The sequence below is a fragment of the Varanus komodoensis genome, unplaced genomic scaffold, assembly GCF_004798865.1.
Source record: "Varanus komodoensis strain SLA01 unplaced genomic scaffold, ASM479886v1 scaffold27, whole genome shotgun sequence".
Taxonomy (NCBI): Eukaryota; Metazoa; Chordata; class Lepidosauria; order Squamata; family Varanidae; genus Varanus; species Varanus komodoensis.
Genome location: NW_025335701.1, coordinates 12,420,496 through 12,443,120, shown reverse-complemented (window position 1 = coordinate 12,443,120; position 22,625 = coordinate 12,420,496). Strand labels below are relative to the sequence as shown.

The following is a 22,625-nucleotide window of genomic DNA, read 5'->3' as shown; positions in this document are numbered from 1 at the left end:
TACTGTCCCCGGCTCAATTGATCAGGGAACAATCAGAGGGGAAGCAATCCTGGACTAAATGGAGTGGGGAGAGTTGCCCAAGACATCGGATGGGATGTAAATATTGTTGAACCTATAGGAAACAGTGACAGCCACAGGGCTGTCAGATTTAATAAACTGTTAGGTGGAAGGAACGCGGTTGCCTTTGACTTCAAAAGAGGAGGGAACCAGCACCATCGACACAGAGAGTCAAGGAAGCTGCTAGGGAGAAGAAGGCTTCTTTCCAAAATGGAAGTCTTGTCCAATGAAAAAGACAGAAAGGACCACAAGGGATATGCAAGCAGACACTCAGAGAAGCAAAGAAACCATTTGAGCAGCACGTTGCTAACAATAATAAAAAAAAATCTTTAAATATATTGAAAGAAAGAAAGCTGCTAAGGAAACAGTTGGGCCATTGAATGATAATAGAATTGAAGAAACCCTAGATGGAGTCAAGGAGGCTCCAGAGATGCTGAATCAGTCTTTACAGCAAAGGATGAACAGCAGATACCTGTCCCTGATGAGCTTATGTATTCCAGAAAGGAGCCGAATTAAGACAGGTAGTAATGACAAAAGGTGGAATTCTCAACCTTACTGACAAACTGAAAGTGAGCAATGCTCCCCATCCGGATGGTATCCATCCTAGAGTTACAAAAGGATTCAAACATGAAATTGCTGGCTTTCTTACCAAAATGTTTGACCAGTTCCTAAAATTACCCCTTGTAGCAGAGTTGGAGAATGGCACCTGTAACACCTGTTTTAAAAAGGGATCCAAGGGGCACCCAGGGACTTAAAGGCCAGTTAGCTTGACATCTTGGAAGCATTACTAGAGATAGACTGAGTAAGCACGTAGAGGGACAAGTCCCACAGGGGAAAAAAATTAGCATGGCTTCTGCAAGGCAAAGTCTTGTCTCACTAACTTACTGGAGTTCTTTGAGAGTGGCGAGGAACATGTAGATGGGGCTTTTGCGGGAGACATTGCTTTCTTAGAGTTCCAGAAGGCTTTTGATAGCCCTGTTTACCAACAGCTCCATGCAAATGAAGCAGGCATGGAATAAAGGGATGGGAGTCCTCTTATGGATCACTAACTCAGCCCACCCAGTGGGTTCCACATCCACTTGGCTCCTGCCTCCCTGCCCAAGAGCTATATCTGCCCCCAGGGAGGTCCATCCCACCAGGTTCCAGCCAGGGAAAAGATGGCCCTCAGCAGGCAAAGAAACAGAGCTGACTCAGACAAGGATCCCCAGTTCCTCCAGTGCTTGTATGATGCTTCATACATAATAAAGAAGCGTACCTCTGAGCATATGCAAAACATACATGAGAATTGTATCCGATGCACACATGTCGGGGAACAGCAACAGAAGAGCCTGGCCTGGGCCATAAAGCACACACAAGCTGAGTCAGAAATGAGCAGACACCACAAGAGGCATCCTCTCTTTTTTTTGCAGGGGGTGGAAGGGGAGAGAAGCGCTTTCTGCTGGCTTCTTAGACCAAGATATTCCTTGACTAGATGTCTGGGGAAGGGGGGCAATCACACTGCAGCTGGGGAGAAGACTCCGTCCCTCGCCCTCCACCCTCCAAGCCTAAGAGCTTGTCCATGCCCGATGCAAACAGCACTCATTCTGTGACAACTGCAGCAGGGCAACACAAGACTGGCACCCAAGGGCTCCACAGACATCTGAGCACAGTCCAGAGTGGCACGGTAGGTGCAGGAACACTTTGCCGTTCCAGTAAAGCAGCTGCTTGCCAGGGGTCTACAGGTAAGAAATGCAACCCTGGGACAGGTCTCCTGCTCAACTAAAGGGCACTGCTGAAAGGAGGGTAGCAAAGCCTGACCTTTCCCAGGGTTCCATCACAGTGTCAGCAAAATATCTCATGGCTGGGGTATCTGCCTGAGCTTTTCTTCTGCAAGAAGAGCGGGAGGGCAGGAGCAGCCCCTCTGGGTGCACGTGGCTGTACACACATGCAACACTGAAGGTGTGGGCAGAACATAAGGGTTCTCACTTGCCCAACACAGTTGAGGAAGATGCCAATGCCCCCCCCCACCACTCCATTCCCTCTGTGAAGGGCCTTCACTTCTGCCTGCCTTCTGTGACAGGGAGGCGCCCCTCAAGTCCCCCCTCTTCTTCGGCAGCAGTTGCATTTTCAAGGCTCCTGAGCAGAATTTCATTGATGTGGGTGAGAGTGCGGTTGTCAAAGACCATGTTGAGATGGTCCATTCCAGGCAGCTCCAGCACATGCACCTTCTCCTTCTGTTGGCTCTGCCACTGTGCACACAGCTCCATGCTACGCCTGTTGACGGTGTCATCCCCATCCCCGTACACAATGTCCAAGGGGTCCTCATAGGGGAAGCCGTCATCATAAATATAGGTCTCTGGAGTGGGGAGTCCAGTGCCATAAAGGCAATGCACCTCCACTCCTGGCGGGGGCAGCCCTTTCAGCAGATCCTTTATATCGCTCCACATGTACCAGCCGTCCTCATATTTGACATCAGCAAAGTAGCGTTCATAGTCCTGGTAGGTATAGTTGTGTGAGGGAGTTGAGATGAAGATGTGTGTTTCAGGCCATGCCATCGTGGTAGGGAACATCCATGGACTGGTGGTGGCCATGCGCTTTTCCTCACGCAGTTTAATGCTGGACACAATTGGGATGCCTTGGTTGTCCCCTGAGACCCAAGCCAATACGTCATGCCAACAGCGCCATTTGCAAGGGCTTCCACCCACACCCACCTCGCACTACCATTCTTATCTTCCAAGCAGATCTCCTGAGCTAATATCTTCTTCATATTTTCTTTTCTTAACTTCATCTCAATTTTGAACTAGGCACGGACAGACATAATCGATCATTTCCTCACAAGGAATACTGAGATGGTGCTACTTCACACGTCCATGCCATCCATTCATCCCCAGCCCTTCCCGGTCTTTGTTGCCCTTCAGCCTTGCTTCCCACTCCGCCATCTTGCCCCGCTCTGCTCACAGACTTTCCATGGGTCTGTAGACGTGGATGCCTGTGCTGGCATCTTCCACCCACAGGGGGAAAGCAGGCATGGGAGCTCTGCTGGGAGGAGAGCATGGAGTCCCCTCTTTCGAAAAGGGCTTGGCTGGGCCTGCCTCACAGGTGGAGGCGGCCAGTGGCAACCTGGAGTTCATGGGTATATGGCGGGTGAGAGCACTGGAGAGCTCTGAGGCTCTGGCATGGAGCTTGGGGAGCGCAGCCTTGCAAGTTGCTCACCTGAGGCCAGGATCCTCATGGATTTCACGGCTCCCCCCCAGGGAGCACCCATGGAAATGAAGCCCTTGATGAACTGGTCTTTCCAGGCCTGGGACTGCTGCAGAAGGAAGTACAGGATGTTGAGGCTGCCCAGACTGTGGCCAATGAGGAAGACGGGCTTCTGGTAGGCTGCATGCATTTCCTCTATCAGGTCTCGGAGGTTCTGGAAATATTCCTCCTGATCAACTGTGGAAACAGGATTGGCAGGGAAGAACCTGGTCAGCCATGTCCCTAGAAGTGCCAACTACATCCTGGACCTCAGCCACTTTAGAGACATCAGTAAGTTGAGGGGCCTTCCTATGCAGCTGGCCTGGTCTGTACTGCAGAGAGGATTATAAATGCTAATGACAGGCAAATGAAGTTAGAAAGAGCAGGTCTTGAAGCTGGAATGCACAATCTTCTATGGATTAAAGAGTCAGATAAAAAGGCCCTGATAGCCAATAATAACCATGTATTAAGAGAAGGCCTAATAAAAATTAGGAATTTTTTTCCTAATTAAATTTTTCCTAATAATTTTTTTCCATGAGGAAAAAAGTTAGCTGCCAATCTCCCCTTTATTGTCTCCAGTTAAAGCATATGGAAAATACTTCAGGAAAAATGATGACTTTGTAATGTACCAAGACATGACTGATCGAAAAGGACGAGTCAAATCTTGACAACAACTTAAAGATGAAGGGAAGAATATACAACAGAATGATCATCTATTGGGAAGATTCTATAAACTGTTATTACAGCATAATACTGAAAATCATCCAGACAAGAATGCATGGAAGCAAATCCTAGAGAAGAAACATCGCTTTCCTAATGGGAATCTCTATGGAAGATACGCGTATTACGTTTAATGCTAGCCAATCATTAAGTGAAAATTGATGCAAGATGTTTTATGGGTAGTACATGAGTCCAAAAGATATTGAAAAAATAGATAAGAATTATAATGGAAAATGCTGGAAATTTAACAGGGTGGGTGGGACTTTTTATCATATGTGGATGACTTGTGAAGTAACAAAAAGATTTTGGAAACTGATACATGTGGAAATACAAAAAACCTTTAAAACTAAGTTCCCTATGAGTCCTAAGAATATGATTTGAATATAATGCCAGAAACCTTTTCAAAGAATATGTCAGAAGTATTTAAATATATGACAACTGCAGCAAGAATCACAATTGCTTCCAAATGGAAATTAGTGGAGCCCCCTCCAACTGCAGAATGGAAAAATCAGCTGGTGGAATATGCCATGATGGCAGCATTAACTAATAATAGAAGACTGGTTGAAGAATTTAATGATAAATGGAAATTCTACTGTATCCAGCACAGTTAATGGGATGTGAAAGGGAGTGCTTTAAAAAGTGTAGAGGTCTTGAAGTGATTGGAAACCTTGTTGGTGTACAGATTAACAACTTCGTCTTTTTGAACTCCCATAGAGTGCTGAACGACAGAAAGATAGATAAATTTGTGGGTTTGAATGTATTGGTTGTATTTGTTTAAAATCCTTTGGCACTCCCATTTGTTCTATTTTACCTTATTTTATGTGTACTTTTTCTTTCTTTCTGTATTTATTTGTGTTAAGAGCATAAAATTAATTACTTAATTAATTGAGAGGCCATAAACCTTTGTTTATGCTTACGTTTGTTGAACCTTTGCCAAACACTGAGGTTTTGCCTTGTTCCAATAGCTACACAGCTTCCTCTGAGTGAAGGCATTGCCAAGAGGGTTGGGCTGATGACACGGGGGGATGACATGGAGCGTTCCCTTCCTGGGGGGCTGTGGGACCCTCAGACCACAGTGAGCCAGGATACTCGATCCAGACCAGATGGGGGTGCTGTGGGGCAGGCAACCGACTCCTGGAGGGAGGCCTGCCATGTTCCTGGACAATTTCCACCCATTCTGAAGTTGCAACCTTTTTCCTGGCCTCGGCGCTAACCCAAGAAGCTGAGAGGGAGTACCTTCCACCTGTGACTCCACCTGCTACCAGGCCAGATGACCATAATGTGCTCCACATGGGACTGCCTTTAATGCTGGCTCAGAGGCTGGCCCAAGTCATGGCCACTTGAGTGCTGGCAGCCCACAGCTCTACACCTGCCAAGGGCGCCTGCCTCCCCACACCGCCAGCACCTTTCCATGCCCGACTAGAATGCAGTGGTTGCCCTTTACTATCCTCAATCTCTTGGGCCAAGTCGCTTGCGTGTCTTCTCCCACGACAGCCTGACTGTAGTCAGGGGTGGTGGAGGGTCCTACCAGCAGAGGGCACTCCAGTATTTGGGAGAGCGGTCGGAGAATCATCTCCTCACTGTTGAGCTAGGCTGCCTGTGTCTGGCTTAAAGTCAGAGAGAGCAGAGAATTGGCAGGTGCCTCGGAAGTGTCTGCGCCTGGACACCCCATGAGCAAGCCCACGAGGCAAGCAGTCAGATACTTCCCAGGAGCACTGTGCTTGGGTATCTGTGGCAGGAGCACTGAATTTCTCTTTAAACTGCAGCTCTTTCTAAAGCTGCACGTATACCCCCACCCCAAGGATGCAGTCTCTTGGCCACCAAGTCCCCAGATGCCTCCAGGGCCCCCTGCCACCACTCCCTCTCCTTGATGAGCACTTCCAGGTGGGGGGCTGAGCTCCTCTCCCCTGCCACCGCCTGGTGCCCTGCGCATGCACTTACGGGGCCCAAGCCGCCAATCATAAGGGGCAGCTCGCACTGTCTGGTCTCGCACGTAACCGTTATTGACCAGGTGCTGCACCAGGGTGTGCATGTAACCTAGAGAGAGAGAGAGAGAGAGGGGGGGGGATTGTAGTACTTCCGCACTTCCTGGATTTCCCCCAAGCCTCACAAAGCAACTGAGATCAGTGCGGGAGGCAGCGGGAGGTTGCGACCACTCTCCCAGTCTGCCCCTGCCACATCTGGGCAGCCATCATGTGCTGTGGGGCTCCCTGTCCGAGGCAAGCAAGCCATGTTTGGAGAAGAGACAGAAGGTCCCCCACACACCTGCTCGTGAGATTCCAACTCTTCTGCTATACAGAGGCACCTTCAAAGCAACTCAAAGCCTTTTTGGGGCTAGTGCTCCTTAATTATAAGCTGGCTTACAGAGAATGAAAATCTTTCTCTATGCCAGCCAGCTGCCCTGAACAGAAAACGCTTGCAGTGGGCGAATGTGGCACCCCAGAGGCTTGGCTTCCCCCTTCTCTTTCAAAGGAACAGGCTATCCTTTGGTGAAAACTCTTTATCCTCCAGTGTTTATCCTAGAAACTATAACTGGCAGTGGAAATACCTCTAAGCATTCACAGAGTGGTTTCTTGAACCCAAACTAGAAACTGCTTCCTTTGGAGTGACCCTGGACCCCACTCTGGAGGTGGGCAAAGCTTGTCACTGCACCCTGCCTCTCCACTTGGCTAGCCCTTCTTTCCTGACATGGTGCCACAGGTCGAGGGCTGTGCCAGGCTTGTCTGGTGCTGGGGCACCTGTCCCATGCCAGCTTCTGGTACTTGCAGATGCCGGTTGTTCTCAGGTCTGCTTGAAGCCCTGGAGAAGGTGGCCTTGAGATAAGCCCTTCAGCCTCTTCCATCCCAAGATCTGGAAGCCCCATTTCCTCTCCCCCGAAGTGTCCATGTCAGTCTGGCCCTGAAACACATGCCAACAAAACTGACCTCTTTTATCTCCAACAGAAACGGGCCATGTTTCTGAGAGCCAGTGTGGCGCAGTGGTGAAGAGCATGGGACTGGGACTCAGGCGATCTGGGTTCGAGTCCCCGCTCAGCCATGGAGCCAACTGGGTGACTTTGGGCCAGTCACAGACTCTCAGCCCAACCTACCTCACAGGGTTGTTGTTGTAGGGATAAGATGGAGGAGGAGATGTAAGCTGCCTTGAGCCCTTCGTAGGAAAAAGGCAGGATATAAATCAATCAATCAATCAATCAATCAACCAATGTAAGAAGTGCCATGTAAGGCCATTGTTTTAATCCTTCTTCCAAATATTGTGGAGCAGCACCAACGGGCCCTCCCCAAAGGCCCAAAAAAGCTGCAGGGAGGAGCAATCCCCTTTCCTCTTACCTGCCAATTTACTCTTGTCCAGGTATTCCACAGAGTAGGTTTTCCCAAAGCCGGGAACTCGGATATGCACTCCTGGGGCATTGGAGGTTCTGCGGGTGGTCCTGTTGTACACAACTCTGCAGGCAGACGGCAGACACAGAGGAGGTGCAAAACACAAGCATCGTTTCCGGATTTCCATTTCAATTCCTATGGCCACTATAAGGAAGGCAGCTACCTGAAAGAGCACCTTCTCCTACACAGGGCCCTCTTTTGGTGGTGCTGCCTTGGGAAGGACAAGCGGCAGGGCCGTCTTGGCGCTGGCGTCCAGGCTGTGGAGCTCCTGCTGAGGGAGCTTACATTGGTGCCCTTTCTGCTCTCCCTTTTGGGCGTGCAAGTGGATCTGTTGCAAAATGGGAGGCTCTTGCTGTCCATTCCTCTTGCTGTGTTTGCAGCTTTGTTTGTCTATTATATTTAAACTTAGATTTTCTTATGAGCTGTATTCCACGGTCAGCCACCATGCATTGCCCCATATGGAAAGGTGGGACAAAACTAAAATGTGACTTTACATGTTCCCATGCAAAATCCGTAGGGGGCCTTGGTGTCAGGACTTTAAGCACCTTTTCAAAAGGCTCTTCCAGGCTCCAGGAGCCTGGGAGGGCCACCAGAGGACTGCGAGGGAGCTGCACCCCAGGCACTGCTTGTGGGTGGCTGCAGAATGGTAGGGGGGGTACCTGGTGTTGTCGATCCAGCAGTCCACCCCGAGGGGCAGGAACATGTGCAGATTCAGCCAGATAGTGAAGTAGTCTTCAGTCTTGCGGTAGCACATCCAGTTCACCACCTCGGGCTTGTCCAGCTTGGCTTCCAGCTGGTTCCCGAGGCAGCCAGGCACTGGGGAGGACCAGAGACAGAGCAAGCACTCACCTTCCATCTGTCCAACATCCTACGCTCTCACACTGTGCTAAACAATGTGGCAAGAAAGAGCTGCCTGCTCTGCACTGGATTGCCACGGTCCAGGGTGTGGCCAGCTGGGCATCAGATCAGGACATCAGGACCCAGACAGCCGGTACTCTACGAGGGCCCATTCCAAATCACAGGCAAGCAGTCCAGAGGTTGAGGCCAGTAACAGAAGTGCAAGGTAAGTCAGTCTGAATAGTGAAGAGCAGCCAAAGCCAATCAGAAGTCGAAAGCCAGAGAGACAAACTGAGGAGAAGTGGGTACCTGGAACTGGAGTGAGAGGTGGAGCAGGCAAAGACCGGGAAGCAGGGCAGGGTCCAAAAGCAGAGGCAGGAGCAAGGTGACAGGCAGAGTTTCCAGAAAAGGCTCAAGAAGGCACAGAGAGCTGCAACACTATCAAAGACCTTCATTACTGAAACTGCATCTGGAGGGAAGAGCTGGCTCTTATGTAGCTCTTCCCTCCAGGCTCCCAGGTGGGTGCAGTTGATGGTGGGCCCAGTCCTACAACCACCGGGGCTGTTATTCTGGTCTCTAGCCAGAAGAGGGAGCCCTTATGCTGCCCCGGAACCTGGCATGGATGGAGCATGTGGCTCAGGCCAGCAGTCCTTGCAACTGAGTAGGCGGAGACCAAGGATGCTGGTGGGCCCCAAAGCTAAGAGACGGGCGAGCGAGATGTTGGGAAACAGAGCATGGCTTGGGGAATCCCTAACGGTCTAGCAGTAAAAGATGCACTAGATCAATTATTTTAAGAAGGAATGGAAGAAATGACCATGCTGGGAATTTGACAGAGAGAATTAAAAAATACTCCCCACCCCATCGATGTTCCCTGCAATCAATGAGGCTGGATGGACCCAGATGTCACCACCTCCCCTGGACAGCGGCCCCTCCAGACACCTGAACATGTGACCCAGAGCCAGGAGACAGTGCTGTGGGATGGGCAGTGGGAGTCCCAAAAATGAGGTCGGGGGACCAGTCTGAATGAAGGCATTCTGGTCCTGGAGGGCAGGTCCTGATCCAACACCTTGATCTTTCTGTAAAAAACTTCCAGTTGCATAGTTCAGAAATAATTTTGATGGGGTAAAAGCTGGGAAGCATTATATAAACACTCAATTTTCAAGTTTGATTCATCAGTCTACATTATTTCATCATCCAAAAGTGTTCAATTTTTGCAATTTCTCACAAACCCCATAGAAATTCCCTGGGAACAGAAAGCGGCTTTGTGTTTGGTGTGTGCAAAAGGTGCCTTCTTTCAGCCAGCTGTCAACAAAATTGGTTTTAAACACTTTCATTCTTAGTGGTTCAATGCTTTTCCTTTCCTGTTCTCCAGTTATGTCTGTTTGTTCTTTTACAGTGAGGAGTTTATAAATTTTGTGAGCAAACAAATAAATGGAAGAACATTAACTGTTGCAGAGAAAGCGTCTTTCTCTTACTGAAAGATTGTATCATCCTTTCAACACAACCCGGGCTCTTCCCCCACCCAACAAGAGCGTTCCCATCTCTGGGAATGTCCACGCTCCCATCTCCCAGCTGCTGCAGGGCTGCACTTTGGGCTGCTCTCCTAAGGAGGTGGGCCCGTTGCCTTCTGGCCAGTGCCAGACAGAAGAGGCCTCCTCGCCCGCGATTGTTCCACAGGGCTGGCAGAGGGAGGGGACCTCCAAGACCCCTTCTGTCCCGGCCCTCTCCTGCCAGTGCAGGAGCTCTGTGCCAGCCTGGGTTGTTTGCTCTTAGGCAAGCAAACATGACCCCTGCAAGGGACAGGCAAACAAGCCAAAGTCCAGCTGGTGCCATTCCGGCTGCCATGCAAGCCTGTGATCCCAGAGCAGCTCAAGAGGAGCGGCTGCCCAGGGGCTGCCCAAAATGAGCCCGGAGGAGGGGAAGGATGGCCAAGCAAGTCCTGCCCGGCTCCGCCTGGGATGGGGCCCTGTGCCTTTCCCAGCAGGAGGGACGTGTGAGGGGCATGCAGCTCTCCTCTCCTAATGCTGCAGGAGTGAAAAAGGAGACAGCAGCAAAACGGTGGACGGCCACCTGAGGCTTTCCTGGTTGCTTGTCTATTATTTATTAACATTTTTATATACTATTCTGCAGTGGGCGCTCTCTGAACAGTGCTGTGTAGCACCAAGCCTGGCCTACAAGGAACAGATGAATCCGCAGACGGGAATGGATTTTGCTGCTGGATGCCAGGCAGGGAGCAGCCCCATCTGGTGTCCTGCACAGGGGATTTGGCCACTTTCTTCCCCAGGAGCCCTGCAGGCAAGCAGGCTTCCGGAGTGGCTGCTGTGCCGTGACAGGGAAAGAAGAGGGGCGTGTTGGGGAAGTCTTTAATCCTCCCAAACAGTTCACCACAAGAGGGTCCATCAGGCCCTGCAGCACTGGGAGGAGGAGGTGGAGCAAGGTCTCGTGAAGCACAGCGAACGTGGAGGCCTGGTTGGGGCACGAGACCGACCGGGGAGGCCTTCTGCACATTAGAGCTCGGGATGTGCAGGGCACAGCCCCACACCTGGCCCAGGGGCTGTGCACCTCGCCCGCCCTGCTCTAAAGCACCGTCCTGGGTTTCCCAGGATTACTCCTGGGCTGCTGGGCAGTTCAGGAATGCAGCTGAGTGTGGTGTATGTGAAGCCAGCGGCTGCCTCCAGAGCATCTATGCCAGCAGGGGCCAGAGTGGGGAAAGAGCTTCCCCAGGTCCTAGGGGGGCAAGGAGGGCAGCAGCCAGCGCAGCGTTTACTCAGGGAGGAGATGGTTCCTGTTTTCCTTCATGTAGGCCCTTGTCCCTGAGGGTTGGGCCACATCCTTTCAGTTGTAAGCACCCTGGCGTCCTCCTCTGACCTATTTATGTATCTAGCTGCCATCACACCAGCTTGCACTAAGTTGTGGTTGACCGCACAGCCAGTCTTTAGAGCAGGCGAGGGACAAGGGGGGCTCCAGAGTTTGCTCGACTGCCACCTCCATCGACCCTTCTAGGGGCTCTGGGGGAGGGGCTCACAGGAGCCCCCGCTAATCACATCATGTTCTCCTTCCTGGGCAACAGAAGCCAGGCTGTGTCTGAGCCAGACCCCTCTAGGGGAGCATCAGTGGCCAAACCATGTCCCACAGGCAGGACAGGAGGGCCACAACACCCCTCCCCCCGGCCAAGTGCTTGTCCACTCATCCCGATTACCTGGCAGCTTCTCCGAGGCCAGCTAGCAGGCCTTTGTCCAGAAAACTGTAGTTCTGCAGACCTGGAGGGGAGCTGCCCTTGCCCTTGGGAGGGACAGCAAGCCCAGGATGGGGGGTCTGGTTCGGCCAGTGTCTCAGGAACAGTGCAGCCCCAGCCAAGCAACCCCGCCTAGACCGCACCTGATTCAGTGTGACACCTGCCAAGCCAGCCCACGATCGAATTTGGATTTACATGGGATGAACTACAGGGATGAAAGTAGACCAGCCTGTCCCACTCCTTTCCATGGGAGCCCACTAGTCCCCTGCAAACGCCACGCATAGCAGCCATCCTGGCTTCTTTCCTGAAGCGCAGGCCCAGTAGCCAGGGCTTGTTCTGTGATTAAACAGCTCAAAGCCAACCTATCACTTGCTCAGCTTGTTGCTGGGTTCGCCCTGGAAGCTTTAACAATAACGAGTTAGGTATCTGGTTTTGCATATCCTAGAAGGACCCAGGAACTATTGCCATGATGGGTGAATTGGTTCAGGACTGTGGGAGACCGTGCTGAATCGAGTTGGCTGTGGCACAGTGGGAGGGGGGACACCCACAAATCAGGAAGGGGGGGGGCCTTCCACAGGGAGAGCACTTCCCCTGGAGGTGGTCAGGGCTCGGATTCGATCCCCCTTTCAGCCCCACCGTTCACCAGAGAATTCCCCCAGCCAAGAAGCCTGCCGTGGGGAGCCCCACACCTCCCTCTGCCAATTTGCTACGCACCCCATGCCCACTTTTGCTCAACTTACCAAGCACCACAGGGGGAGTGTTGTTGGAGAGAGTGACTTCTGGGGTGGCACTGGGTGGAAAGAGGACATTGAGAAGCCAGAAGGCACTTCCAGGCTGCAGGAAGGACAGAAGGAGGGTGGCCACGGCGCAGCTGTCCCAGCTCCCCATCGTGGATCTGCTGATGGTCCCTCTCTGGCCAGTTGGCCAGACCGGTCTGGCCAGCAGCCTCTCCGCAGCAGTGAGGGAGCACCCAGGCAAGGGGAGGAGCAGGGGAGGAGGTGGGCACTCACCAGCAGAGGTCGGGCATGCCACCGCCCAGATGCGCTGCCTTGGCCCCAGCCCTCCCCGGAGCAGGAGGTGCAAGGCCTGGCCCCAGAGAACAAACCGACTCTGCAGCATTGACTAGCCGGATGCCAGAATGCGGAAAAATTGTGCTCAGCTGGGGAGGCTGCTCCGTCAGCCACTGGATGTCTCCCCCACGTAATTGAGGCCAGATGTGGCCAGAGAGGAGTGCGTGTGTCACGCCCTCGCAAAAGTGCAACTTCTTTCCTGTGTGCTTATGGGCCAACCCCCTTCCAGAGCCGGACACCTCTTTGGTCCACATGCAGCCCACAAACAGCGCCAGAGCTTCAGTACAGAGGGCACACCCTGTGTCCCCTTGGGTGCCGCTTCTCCTTCCTGCAGGACCCTCCCCCCCCCCCCCCCCCCCCCCCCCGATCCCCACAAGCTTGACAGGCACCTTACAGGTTTCCTGATCTTGGGCTGCACTTCTTTGCAGTCCAGTGGCACTGCGTTGCTGAGTGGGACACTCTGAAGTTGCCCCGTTGCTCTGAAAGTTTGAAACTGTCATTATCCCATTTCTTCCCCATCCAACCCAGAATCCCAATTTATGTCATGTACTCTTGAGCTAAAAAAATACTCCATCTGGCATCTTAACCTTGACAGATTAAAGTCAATAGACGCTTCCGTGAGCCAAACTTCATTAGAGGTCAGGAGGGAAGGCAGAATGAGGGAGACTTCATGGCCCTTAGTGCCACCGCTGGCAAGGGTTTGGGGTTCTTTGTCTCACCTGCCATCCATATTGGAACCTGGAAACTGAGGCCAATCCATGCACCTAAGTTCCAGTCTGAAAGCTCTGGCTGAAAGTAACAAGCTGGTTGTTTGGGTATCACAAAAGGCCTCATGCAGCTTTTCTGCAACACCCACCAGTGGAAAGGGCCACTCATGGTGGAAGACAGCATGGCTCTGAGACCTCTGGGTCAGAAGGAAATGATGCGAGATCACCCATCAGGCCCTCCCTTGAGCAAGGAACCACGCTCTGCTTCGAAATCCAGAACCACCATTTTATTGGACTAAACTTGCTTCGCCTTCAATCTAGTCAGTGCACTTTGTACAGAACCCAGTGAGCTCAGCAATCCAATTCCCAGTTCGTTTCTTGCCAGCAAGAAAAGTTAAATACACAGAAAGCTTATTTTCCTGGAAGAGTTTTAGAGAGGGGGAGACAATCTGGGTGATGATAAACATGGATTTACACTCCAGCGTTGTGGCATCAAGCAGGGGCGGGAAAGCCCACTTGGGCAGAAGTCTTCATCACATGCCACCAGGGATCCTCCCTTGGCTCCCCCCCTTGCCTGCACCAAAAAGGAGATGTCCTCACACACCTTACAGGCACAGGGGCTGCTGGGCAGCTGCAGGAGGGGAACACTGCTGGCTAAGGGTGGGTGGACATCACATGGCTAGTTCACTCCTAAAAAGTGCATTTGCTGTCCAGGGAAGCCTCTGGACCCCCACAGGGAAGGAGACAGAGACATCTCTGATTACATTAAAATAGACTATTCTTATAAAATATTTTCTATAAAAACCTCTTCATCAGGAGGCCGCGATGCTTTGGAAGGAAACCACGTGTGCTCTTCACAATGGTGACAACTGAGAGGGGCACTAGCCAGCCCACCCCAGCTTAGGGGTTATGAAGGGCTCCCTGCTTACCAGCACCAGGGCCAGGCAACCGCGCCCAGGAGTAAGGTGGCCTCGTCTGCCCCAAGGGGTTGCGCCCAGCACTGGCCCAGACTCGTGCTTTGGCTGGAGGAGACATGGCAGCAGCGGTGGCCCGACACGTCGCCCACCCACACCTCGCACTGGTGTGTTGGGGGGGCAACCTTAACACTCAGGGGAGCTGGGCCCTCTCTGGCCTGTTGCCACGAATTCTCCTTCCCACCCCAATTCCAGAGGGGTGCCAGGCTGCAGAAGGCGAGAAAGAGGTGATGGAAGAAACTGGCTTCCAGCTGGAGAGCTGAAAAGGTGCCAGCCTGCACCCCCCACCCTGCCTCAGCTCTCTAGTGGGCAGGCAGGTCCTGTCCGGCCTGCAAGGAGAGGATGGGGACAAGCAGGAGTCGAGAGTTTGCTATCAGGATCTGGAGGCTCTGCTGAGCTGCACCAAGAAGGGAGACTCCAGGGCCTTGGAGCAGAGGAAACCCCCAGGACACTGTCTGACTGGACCCTGGGCAGCAAAGGTGTCCCCTCTCCCCTTCAGAAGCCATGGCACCCCAACTGCTCCACCAGGCCTGGCTGCAAAGGTCCCGAGTGCCCGGTCCTCGAAGCGACGGAGGCCCTGCATGCGAGCAGTAAAAGTGGGGAAGGCTGCAGTATTTGGAGAGCACCCGCTGATCTGGGCAGACAGTTCCTGGGCTCCCTCAGTCGAGCAGATGAAGAGAACATGAGCCAGAACGCCTCCGTGTGCAAGTGGAAGCCTGCCACTCAGACCGGGTGGGGCAGCCTCTCTGCAAGCAGGGGATCATGGGAACGGAGCCTGCTGGCACCTCCGGCCGGCGCCTCACACTCCCCTCGGGGCGGTCCTCCCACTGGCTCCCCTTTGCAGACCCGATGCAAGATGGCTAGATGACGTGGCAGCAGTTGAACTGGCCCAGGGAGAGAAGGCTGCCCTTGGAGGCAGGCCTCATCCGGAAGGCCAGGGCCTTCTCACAGAGCGGGAACTGCAGGATCCGGTCCTTCAGGTTGGCACCCTTGCCTTTGCCAGGGTCCAGCCTGATGATGTTGTCGGCAAGGCCCTCGCTGCCACTGCCAAGAACATGGCCTTCCTGAGGCTGCTGCAGCAACTGGGCTGGCCCCACCTCCAGCTTCCGGGACTGGTCCTTGGGGTGCGATGCCACACAGGCCCCAGTTGCTCTCTGGGGGCAGCTGCCCTGCTCGGGGGCCTCGCTACCCGGAGGCAGCCCAGTGAGCCCAGCCACCTTCCCAAGGAGCTCCTCCTTAGCGGGGCGCCCCACCACGAGGGCCGTGCCAGGGCTGCCCTTCCCCTGGACGACGCGCTGCTCGCTCTTGCCAACAGCTACTGCCCCTCCGCCCCGCCCCCCCTCCTTGGAGCCTCCGCGCACACCTTCTGTGGTGCGTCCGGGGACGGCCCGCTCTCTGCACAGGCCAGCAGCCTCAGGCAGGTGCCCTGCTGGGCAACGGCCTTGCTCATCCCGCAGAAGTGTCTGTGGAGCGCCCTGGTCAAGGCCGAGCCCTGGTTCAAGCTCTGGGGGGCGCATCTTGGGAAACCCCCCCACGGCCAGGCTCTTCCCCATTTTGGTGTGGGCCGCAAGGCTTCGGCAGAACAGCAAGGAAGCCCTGGCAGTCTGGAAGTCGCTCATCTGCTCTTGGTTCAGGGAGGAGGTCCTCCTGCAGAAGAGGCTGGGCTTCCCCTCTTCCTCGTCCTCCTCCTCCTCCTCGTCCTCCTCCGAAATCTGCTGCAAGGCCGGGGTGCTCTTGGCAATGGGGGTCTCGATGAGGGAGGGGCAGATCAGTGCTTGGATGGGTTGCCCGTGGAAAGCACAGGGCCCCTCGTCCCCATCCAGAGCAGAGAACGAGAGGACGGGCTGCCCTGGACACTCCGCGAAGGCCTCCAGCGTGCCCTTGGGGGCGGGTGGTGGCTGAGAGCTTCTGCTCACCAGGGCCGGAGGATGTCTGGCATCACGTACAGAACCAAGTGGGCTTCTGCGGAAAAGAGAGGAGAGGCAGCCGGTCAGCCCCCACACGCAGCCCCAGCAGAGCAGCCCTGTGAGAGTGCTGAAAGCGGAGCGGAAGGGGAACCTTGCCTGTTTTGCGTATGCCGCTCCAAGCCGCGGTCCAGACTGGCACTAGAGCCCTGCTTCTCCCGGAGGATCCGCTCAGCCAGCAGGAAGTAGGTGGCGGTGATGTGATTGTAGCGGTTTGCCTCCAGGGCTCTACCAGAACACACAGCAAGAGTCAGAAGAGACCCGTGAACCTCCCAGGGAGAGCTTCTGGCCGTGCCCAAGGAGGGCTGTGCCGGGAAGTAAGCCTTGCCTGCCCGACCCCACCAAGTCCCGCCCTGGGGGCAGCTGAGGCCATCCAGCCCACTCCTGGTTTGCACAGGTGGCATCTCGAGGCTGGCTCTGCTAGGCCAGCAGGACTTTGGTGTGGGGCACACTCAGTGGGCCCAGGAGCAGCCCTCTGGAGGGGCACAAGCTCGCTTCCAGGTTAGCAGGCACAGCAGCTTGGAGACCGCAGATTGGCCTCAGCCACCTCCGAGTCTGGCCAGTCGCCTCAAGGGTATGGCAAGTGCCGCAGCCCAAGCGTGTGCCACGTGAGGCAGGTCTAGTTCTGCACTTTCTGGGCTTTCCTTGAGGGCTGCCCTCTGTGTACATTCTCTGCCACGAAACTCTAGCTTCCATCTTTGCTTCTGCAAGAGGGGCGAGGCCTCTGTCCTGGATTCGTGTGTGTCTGTCCATGCAAGAGACTTAACACTAACATCCCAGTGGTGCCCAACCAGTTCTGCACTTTTTGCATGTGGTGCTGCCTGAGTCTGGGCTGCACATGGGGGGGTCTGGCTGGGCCCCTGCGGCTCACCCAGGCGGCAGGACACTTGGGTGTAGCTTAGTACAGGACTGAGCTACGCGCCTCACCAGGCCGACGGGCCTCTTCCTGGGGCTGAGCTTCCAGGGGACTCCCAACTGGAGCACCTGTTGGACAGCCAGGGTCCCGCCAACGCCACCCATGCTCCCCGCACGGGCCAGGTAGCCAGGCCAGACACTCACTCCTGGATGGTCTCCCGGTCGGCGATGTTGCCGCACACCATGGCATGGATGATGAGGCCGTGCTCCTCCTCTGAGACGCGCCGGTGGGACGTCAGGGGCAGGAGGCTGCGGCTCGCCGGGGAGGGGTCCACCCCCAGCAACCATGGGTGCCCCTCGATCTGCTCCAGGGAGGCCCGATGCCGGGGGTCCCGCTGCAGCATCCGGGCGATCAGGCTGCCGAGGGAAGAGGGCGGTCAGCACTAGCCTTGACCGAGGCCTCCCGGGGGGCCGGGGCACAGTGCAGGCTGGCAGGGAAAGGGGGGCTCCTACTCTGCACACTGGGCGGACACCCGAGGTGGGATGATGTAGCGGCAGTCCAGGATCATGGTCAGGGTCTCGCTGTCGTTGGCCTCCTGGAACGGGGGCCGCCCGCACACCAGCATGTAGAGGATGACGCCTAAGCTCCAGACATCTGCAAGGAGAAAGAGAAAGGAGGCGGATCGGCAGGGCCGCGGGGCGGGGGAATGCAGGGCCTGCCCCGGCCGGTGTGGGGAGGCCGAGGAGACCCAGCCCGCGGGCAGCGCAGCGCAGCCGGCCGGGGCTGCATCTGCGCTGAGGCCGCGGGGGCGGCTTGCTCGTGAGGAGGCCCCTTCCGCGGGGCCGCCTGCCCTCCCCAGTGGGCGCCGGCACGGAGAAGCGCCACTTCCCGGACACGCAACGGCGCGGGGCTCCAGCGAAGCCTTCGGCGCGGCAACTCCGCCCCTGCAAGCCTTGCGGTTCATTTGCAAGTTAATTAAGGCAGACTCGGCACCGCTAATACGCTCATTAGGAAGGCCCCAGAAGGACAGTCGGCCTCACAATGCACTGGCGGCGCGGGGGGAGTGGTGGCTCGGCCTCAAGGGCGCCGCGAAGAGCCGCGGAAGCACGACGAGCACCGGCGTGGCTGGCCGTGTTGCGCCGCTGCTCCGGCTGGGCGCGCACGAGGGATGGGCGCTCGCTCCCCCGCATCCCAGAGCCAGCAGGCCTCGCAGTGATCATGGGCTGCCCCGCGTCCCCAGCCCCTGCAGAACCAAAGGGCGCAGCGGGCCGCCCGACTACCAGCACCCTGGCCAGCGGGCTCGTAGGGCGCCCCGGCATCGCGGGGATCGGGGTCACATGCCACCGGTCCACGCAGTGGCATCCGGTGCAGGTGCTGCCGGGAGGCCAGGAGCACACACGACCCACGGGCTCGCTAGCCCCTGATGACCTGCTCGCTGTGTGCAGTCGCCCTTTAAAATACACACCCTCTGACTAGGGCATGAGTCCTCAAGCTACGGCCCGGGGCTGGATCCGGCCCACCATGGCCATTTATCTGGCCCATCTCAGAGGTTTTCAATGAGCCAGGTGCATGCGCCATGCATACATGCCACTGCCCGCCTTGCCCCCTGCTTGCTCGAGAGACCATTTTGGACTCGCTCAGAGAAAACAATCTCCATGCAAGCAAGCCACTGCATCGTATGCACACCGCTGCATCACGGCACGTGCGCACCCCCCTTGCCTCCCCTCCCCTCGCCGCACGCGCCCACTCACGTCTCGCCGCCTCAGTGGGCGCGCTTCCTGCAAACCCCCCTCCCGCCTCAGCACACACACGCATGCCCCACTCCCGCACCGGCCCAAGCGCCCCGCTGGTGCCACCATTCTGGCCTGTGCCCAGCACCTTTCAACTGGCCCCCTGGTGAAAAAGTTTGAGGACCCCTGGATGAGGGCAGTTGGGGGTTGTGCTCAGGCACCGAGCTCAGCATTGTGAACTCTTTATTAGATTTACATCCTGCCCTTTTCTTTTGTAAAGAACTCAGAGCGACTCGCATTTTCTCCTGCTCTCAGTATTATCCCCACCACAACAACCCTTTAAGGTGGGCTGGACTGAGAGTCTGTTACTGGCCCAGAGTGCCCAGTTGGCCCACGGCCGAGTGGGGACTAGCCCCCAGATTGCTCGAGCCCCAGCACAATGCCCTTGGCCACAACTCCAGAGGACAACCCTCGCAAAGCCCCACGGCTGATCTACCATCCGAGATGGCCACCGTACTGTGTGGGCAAGGAGGGTGACTGGGAGCCAGGAAGTTTCCCAGTTCCAGGCTCTCCTCAGCTCTAGGGTTCCCCCAACATGCTGCTGCATGCGCTCGCACACAGCCAGGCCCCAATAAGAGTGCCTTACAGGGCCTGTGGTAAGAACCGAGTGGGTATCACACGGCACTTTCACTGTTTCCAAATGATGCTAAGTGTCACCTTTCCCACTGGCAGCCTGGCAGAATGCACACAGTTGTGCACGAATCACACACAAGAATGGCAGAACAGAAGCAGGTGGTAAGTGCACGAGGGGCTCACCCGCGCACACGTGCTCAGCCAGGCCACTCCCCATCCTGGAACAGCTTTTACATAGGAAACCAGCTCAAACAGAGAATAAACACCAAGGCTTCCTGTGTTGCCCTCAGAAGCGTCTGCCGGAGAAGCAAAACGGCACAACACAAACCCACATTCTGTGGTGAATGGAGGACACGGAGAAGAGCTGTGAGGGCTGCTGGGCACATTCTTGGCCTCTCCCAAGGCCATGGAGAGAAAGACACAGGGCACCCTCTGCTGCTGCAGGCTTCCAGTCACTGCTCAAAACACTGCTGCTCACTGGCAATGCCTCTCACGCCTGGACTCTCCCGGGCCACTCTCCCTCAAGTCTGCGCAAGCTCTAGCGGAAGCACACTGCTGGACAGCCCTTCCCAGCCACCTCTTCTGCAGTTGCCAAGCAGGCCCTCCTCGGCACTCCCTCCTTGCAGCCTCCACTGCATTCTCCAAGCACCCACCAGTATCAAGTCAAGAGTCAGGAAGAGAGCCCAGAATCCTGTACCCAGAGCAGGGCATGCAGACTGTGGCAGCAGTGGAGGTTGGCTGACTTCAGGCTTGCAGGGTGGCCAAGAAAAGGCAAGGAATCCAGAGCAGAGAGGTAAGGGGCTTCCTGGGCTTGGCGTTTGGCTCAACACCTGTTGTCTGTCAAAACACCCAATGTGAGACTCAGCCTTGCCTTCATCAGGAACTTACCTCTCTCTCCACTTGGAGACCTAGATTCCTCCAGCCTCTAATTTCCAAGCCAGAAATTAATTTCCTCCCATTTTCAATGGATTTTTTTTTTGTTTAATTATGTGGATTTGCAAGAATGAGAAATGCCCTGTGAAAGTGGGCCTTTCCCTAAAGAGCAGCACAGTTTGATCCTTCCGCAGGGTCAGTTTAGCCCAGTTTCCAAACACCATCCATCTTTTGTGCACTATCAGAAAAACCTGAAGGTGCAAGAAAGTCACAATTTCTGTAAGCTGTTTTATTGCTGCAATTTAAAAAAAACCTGCTTGCATGCCAGAGAATTATTTACATTGTCTTGATTCAACCATCCCAACTAACACAGCTGGTTGTGGTGAAAGCACTTAGTGACTGTTTGGCAAAATCACCCAGGTTAGACAAGACCCACCTCAGTAAGGTGAGGGATAGTACCTGGAGGTGTCCACCTCTAACACCTCCCTTGTCATTCCAGCAGGACAACACTGCTGTGTTGGGGGGGATCTGAGAGGCCCTCCCTTCCCAGCTCTTACCAACAGCTGGAGCATCATATTCGTCGCCCAAAAGGATCTCCGGGGCAGAATAGGCCAGGGAGCCGCAGCTGGTCGTGAGCATCGTGCCTGGCTGGAAGCAGTTACTGAACCCGAAGTCCGTGAGCTTCACGACCCCCTGCTCTTGGAAGAAGACCACGTTCTCCAGCTTGAGGTCACGGTGGACCACGTGGAGGCGGTGGCAGTAGGAGATAGCGTGGACAATCTGGGCGAAGTAGTGCTTGGCCTGCTCCTCAGCAAGGCCGCCCTCGTGCTGCATGATGTGATCAAACATGTCCCCACCGTCCCCCAGCTCCAGGATGAGGTACAGCTTGGCGTGCGTGTCGATGACCTCGTAGAGACGCACCACGTTGGGGTGCTGCACCAGCTTCATGCAGCGCACCTCCTGCAGGAGCTGGGCCGCGGCTCCACTGTCCAGCTTGCTCTTGTCGATGACTTTGACGGCCACCCGCTCCCCCGTGAAGACATGCCGTGCCAGTCTCACCACCGCAAAATGCCCCTTGCCCAGCGTGCGCTCCAGGTCATAGAGGCCGGCGATCTTCCCTTCAGGGAAAGCCCGGGCCCCGTCCATCTCCACGGGGCTGCTGCCTCACGGAGGCCTCGGCGTGGAGAGGGGGCTGCGAAGGAAGAGACACCATGACGGGGTGAGGGGAGAAGCTGCCTCTCCCCCACACCAATCCTCCCTCAGGAGACCCAGCTAGGGCCATTGCCAGCCCTCAGGGGGTGCCCTAAGGCCGACTTCGGGAAGCGGGCCAAGCGCGTGACTCCTTTCAGCCAAGGCTCCCTTCCTCGACACGCCAGGTGGCCAGGTGCAAAACAGCCGCACGCGCCCTTGCTTGAAACATTGCTTTAGCTTCCGGGGGCAGCCCAGCAGGCCCCTGGGCCTTGGAGATCCGGCCGCTGCCCAGCTCTGCCCGCTCGAGCGGCTGAGGCGCCCCATCAGCACCTACCCGCTCCCGGCCTTTGAGGCAAGCACTGGGGCTGCCCCAGCACAGGACCAAGGCCACATCGGAGGGGCCACAATTCACAGCTCTCCTCCGCAGAGAGCGGTGCAAAATGCCTCTCCTCAGCCAGGTCAAGGGGCACCGCCGGTCAAGCCGCATCCACGCAGCCTTGCAATGCAGAGCGCCTTGCGATCCCGACGGGTGCGGGAGACGCACCCGCGGATGCGCGCAGGCCCCACGCTCCCGGGAGGAGCCCGGAGTTGGGCGGGGAGCGGCGCCAGTGCGGCAGCCCCGGGGCCGATGCCGCGAGCGCCCTGCGGAAAGCCTCTCCCCAGCGCCGCCGGCCCCCGGCCCGGCCCGGCTGCGGCGCCGCGATCACCATGCGAAGGCAGCGCCGGAAGCCGCCTTCGCGACGCGCGGCCCGGCCCGGCCCGGCCCGAGGGCAGCAGCGCGAAAGGGGCCCCGGCCTCCCGCGGGCTCCGTGGCCGAGCGGTCGCCCGTCACCGCTGGCTCTCCCGCCGTGCGCATGCGGCCAGGCCGCGGGCGGCCCCGGGGAGCAAGGCTGCCGCAAGTCCCTTCCGCGAGGGCTCCGCCGCCCGCGGGCGGCGCCCCCGGCGTCAGCCCAGCAGCAGCTTCGGTCCAGCAGCGGGACGGGCGCTCGCTGGCCTGCCGCCGGGGCGAGTGGTGGCTCCGGCTCCTCGGCCGGCAGGGGGGCAGCCAGAGGCCCCCTCCCCGCGGGCACCTGCCGGGCTGCGCGGCGCGGAGACGCCAGCGCGAAGAGGGGGCTCACCAAGCTCCGGGCCGCGGCTGGGCGTGCTCTGCGCAGGGCGCTCCGCGGGCGGCTGACGTCAAGG

The 22,625-nt window shown here is 56.3% G+C and overlaps 2 protein-coding genes across 4 annotated transcripts; both read right to left on the bottom strand.

Annotated features, from left to right (window-relative positions):
- Positions 1 to 416: 416 nt before the first annotated feature.
- Positions 417 to 12,391, bottom strand: LCAT (lecithin-cholesterol acyltransferase). Of its 2 annotated transcripts, XM_044433974.1 has the most exons (6): positions 12,186 to 12,391; positions 8,033 to 8,189; positions 7,323 to 7,438; positions 5,938 to 6,033; positions 3,250 to 3,474; positions 417 to 2,683 (listed from the first exon to the last, which is right to left on the bottom strand). In XM_044433974.1, the coding sequence occupies exons 1-6, from the start codon at positions 12,331 to 12,333 to the stop codon at positions 2,091 to 2,093; spliced, it is 1,335 nt and encodes a 444-aa protein (XP_044289909.1). In that variant the 5' UTR covers positions 12,334 to 12,391; the 3' UTR covers positions 417 to 2,090. The 2 variants fall into 2 exon arrangements, with proteins under 2 accessions (XP_044289909.1, XP_044289910.1); XM_044433975.1 differs by lacking the exon at positions 5,938 to 6,033 and having other exon boundaries at positions 12,186 to 12,386.
- Positions 12,392 to 13,487: 1,096 nt separating this feature from the next.
- LOC123025509 (SNF-related serine/threonine-protein kinase-like) lies at positions 13,488 to 21,860 on the bottom strand. Of its 2 annotated transcripts, XM_044434319.1 has the most exons (6): positions 21,778 to 21,860; positions 20,810 to 21,444; positions 17,529 to 17,670; positions 17,220 to 17,432; positions 16,260 to 16,388; positions 13,488 to 16,158 (listed from the first exon to the last, which is right to left on the bottom strand). In XM_044434319.1, the coding sequence occupies exons 2-6, from the start codon at positions 21,396 to 21,398 to the stop codon at positions 15,057 to 15,059; spliced, it is 2,175 nt and encodes a 724-aa protein (XP_044290254.1). In that variant the 5' UTR covers positions 21,399 to 21,444; positions 21,778 to 21,860; the 3' UTR covers positions 13,488 to 15,056. The 2 variants fall into 2 exon arrangements, with proteins under 2 accessions (XP_044290254.1, XP_044290253.1); XM_044434318.1 differs by having other exon boundaries at positions 20,810 to 21,860.
- Positions 21,861 to 22,625: the final 765 nt, after the last annotated feature.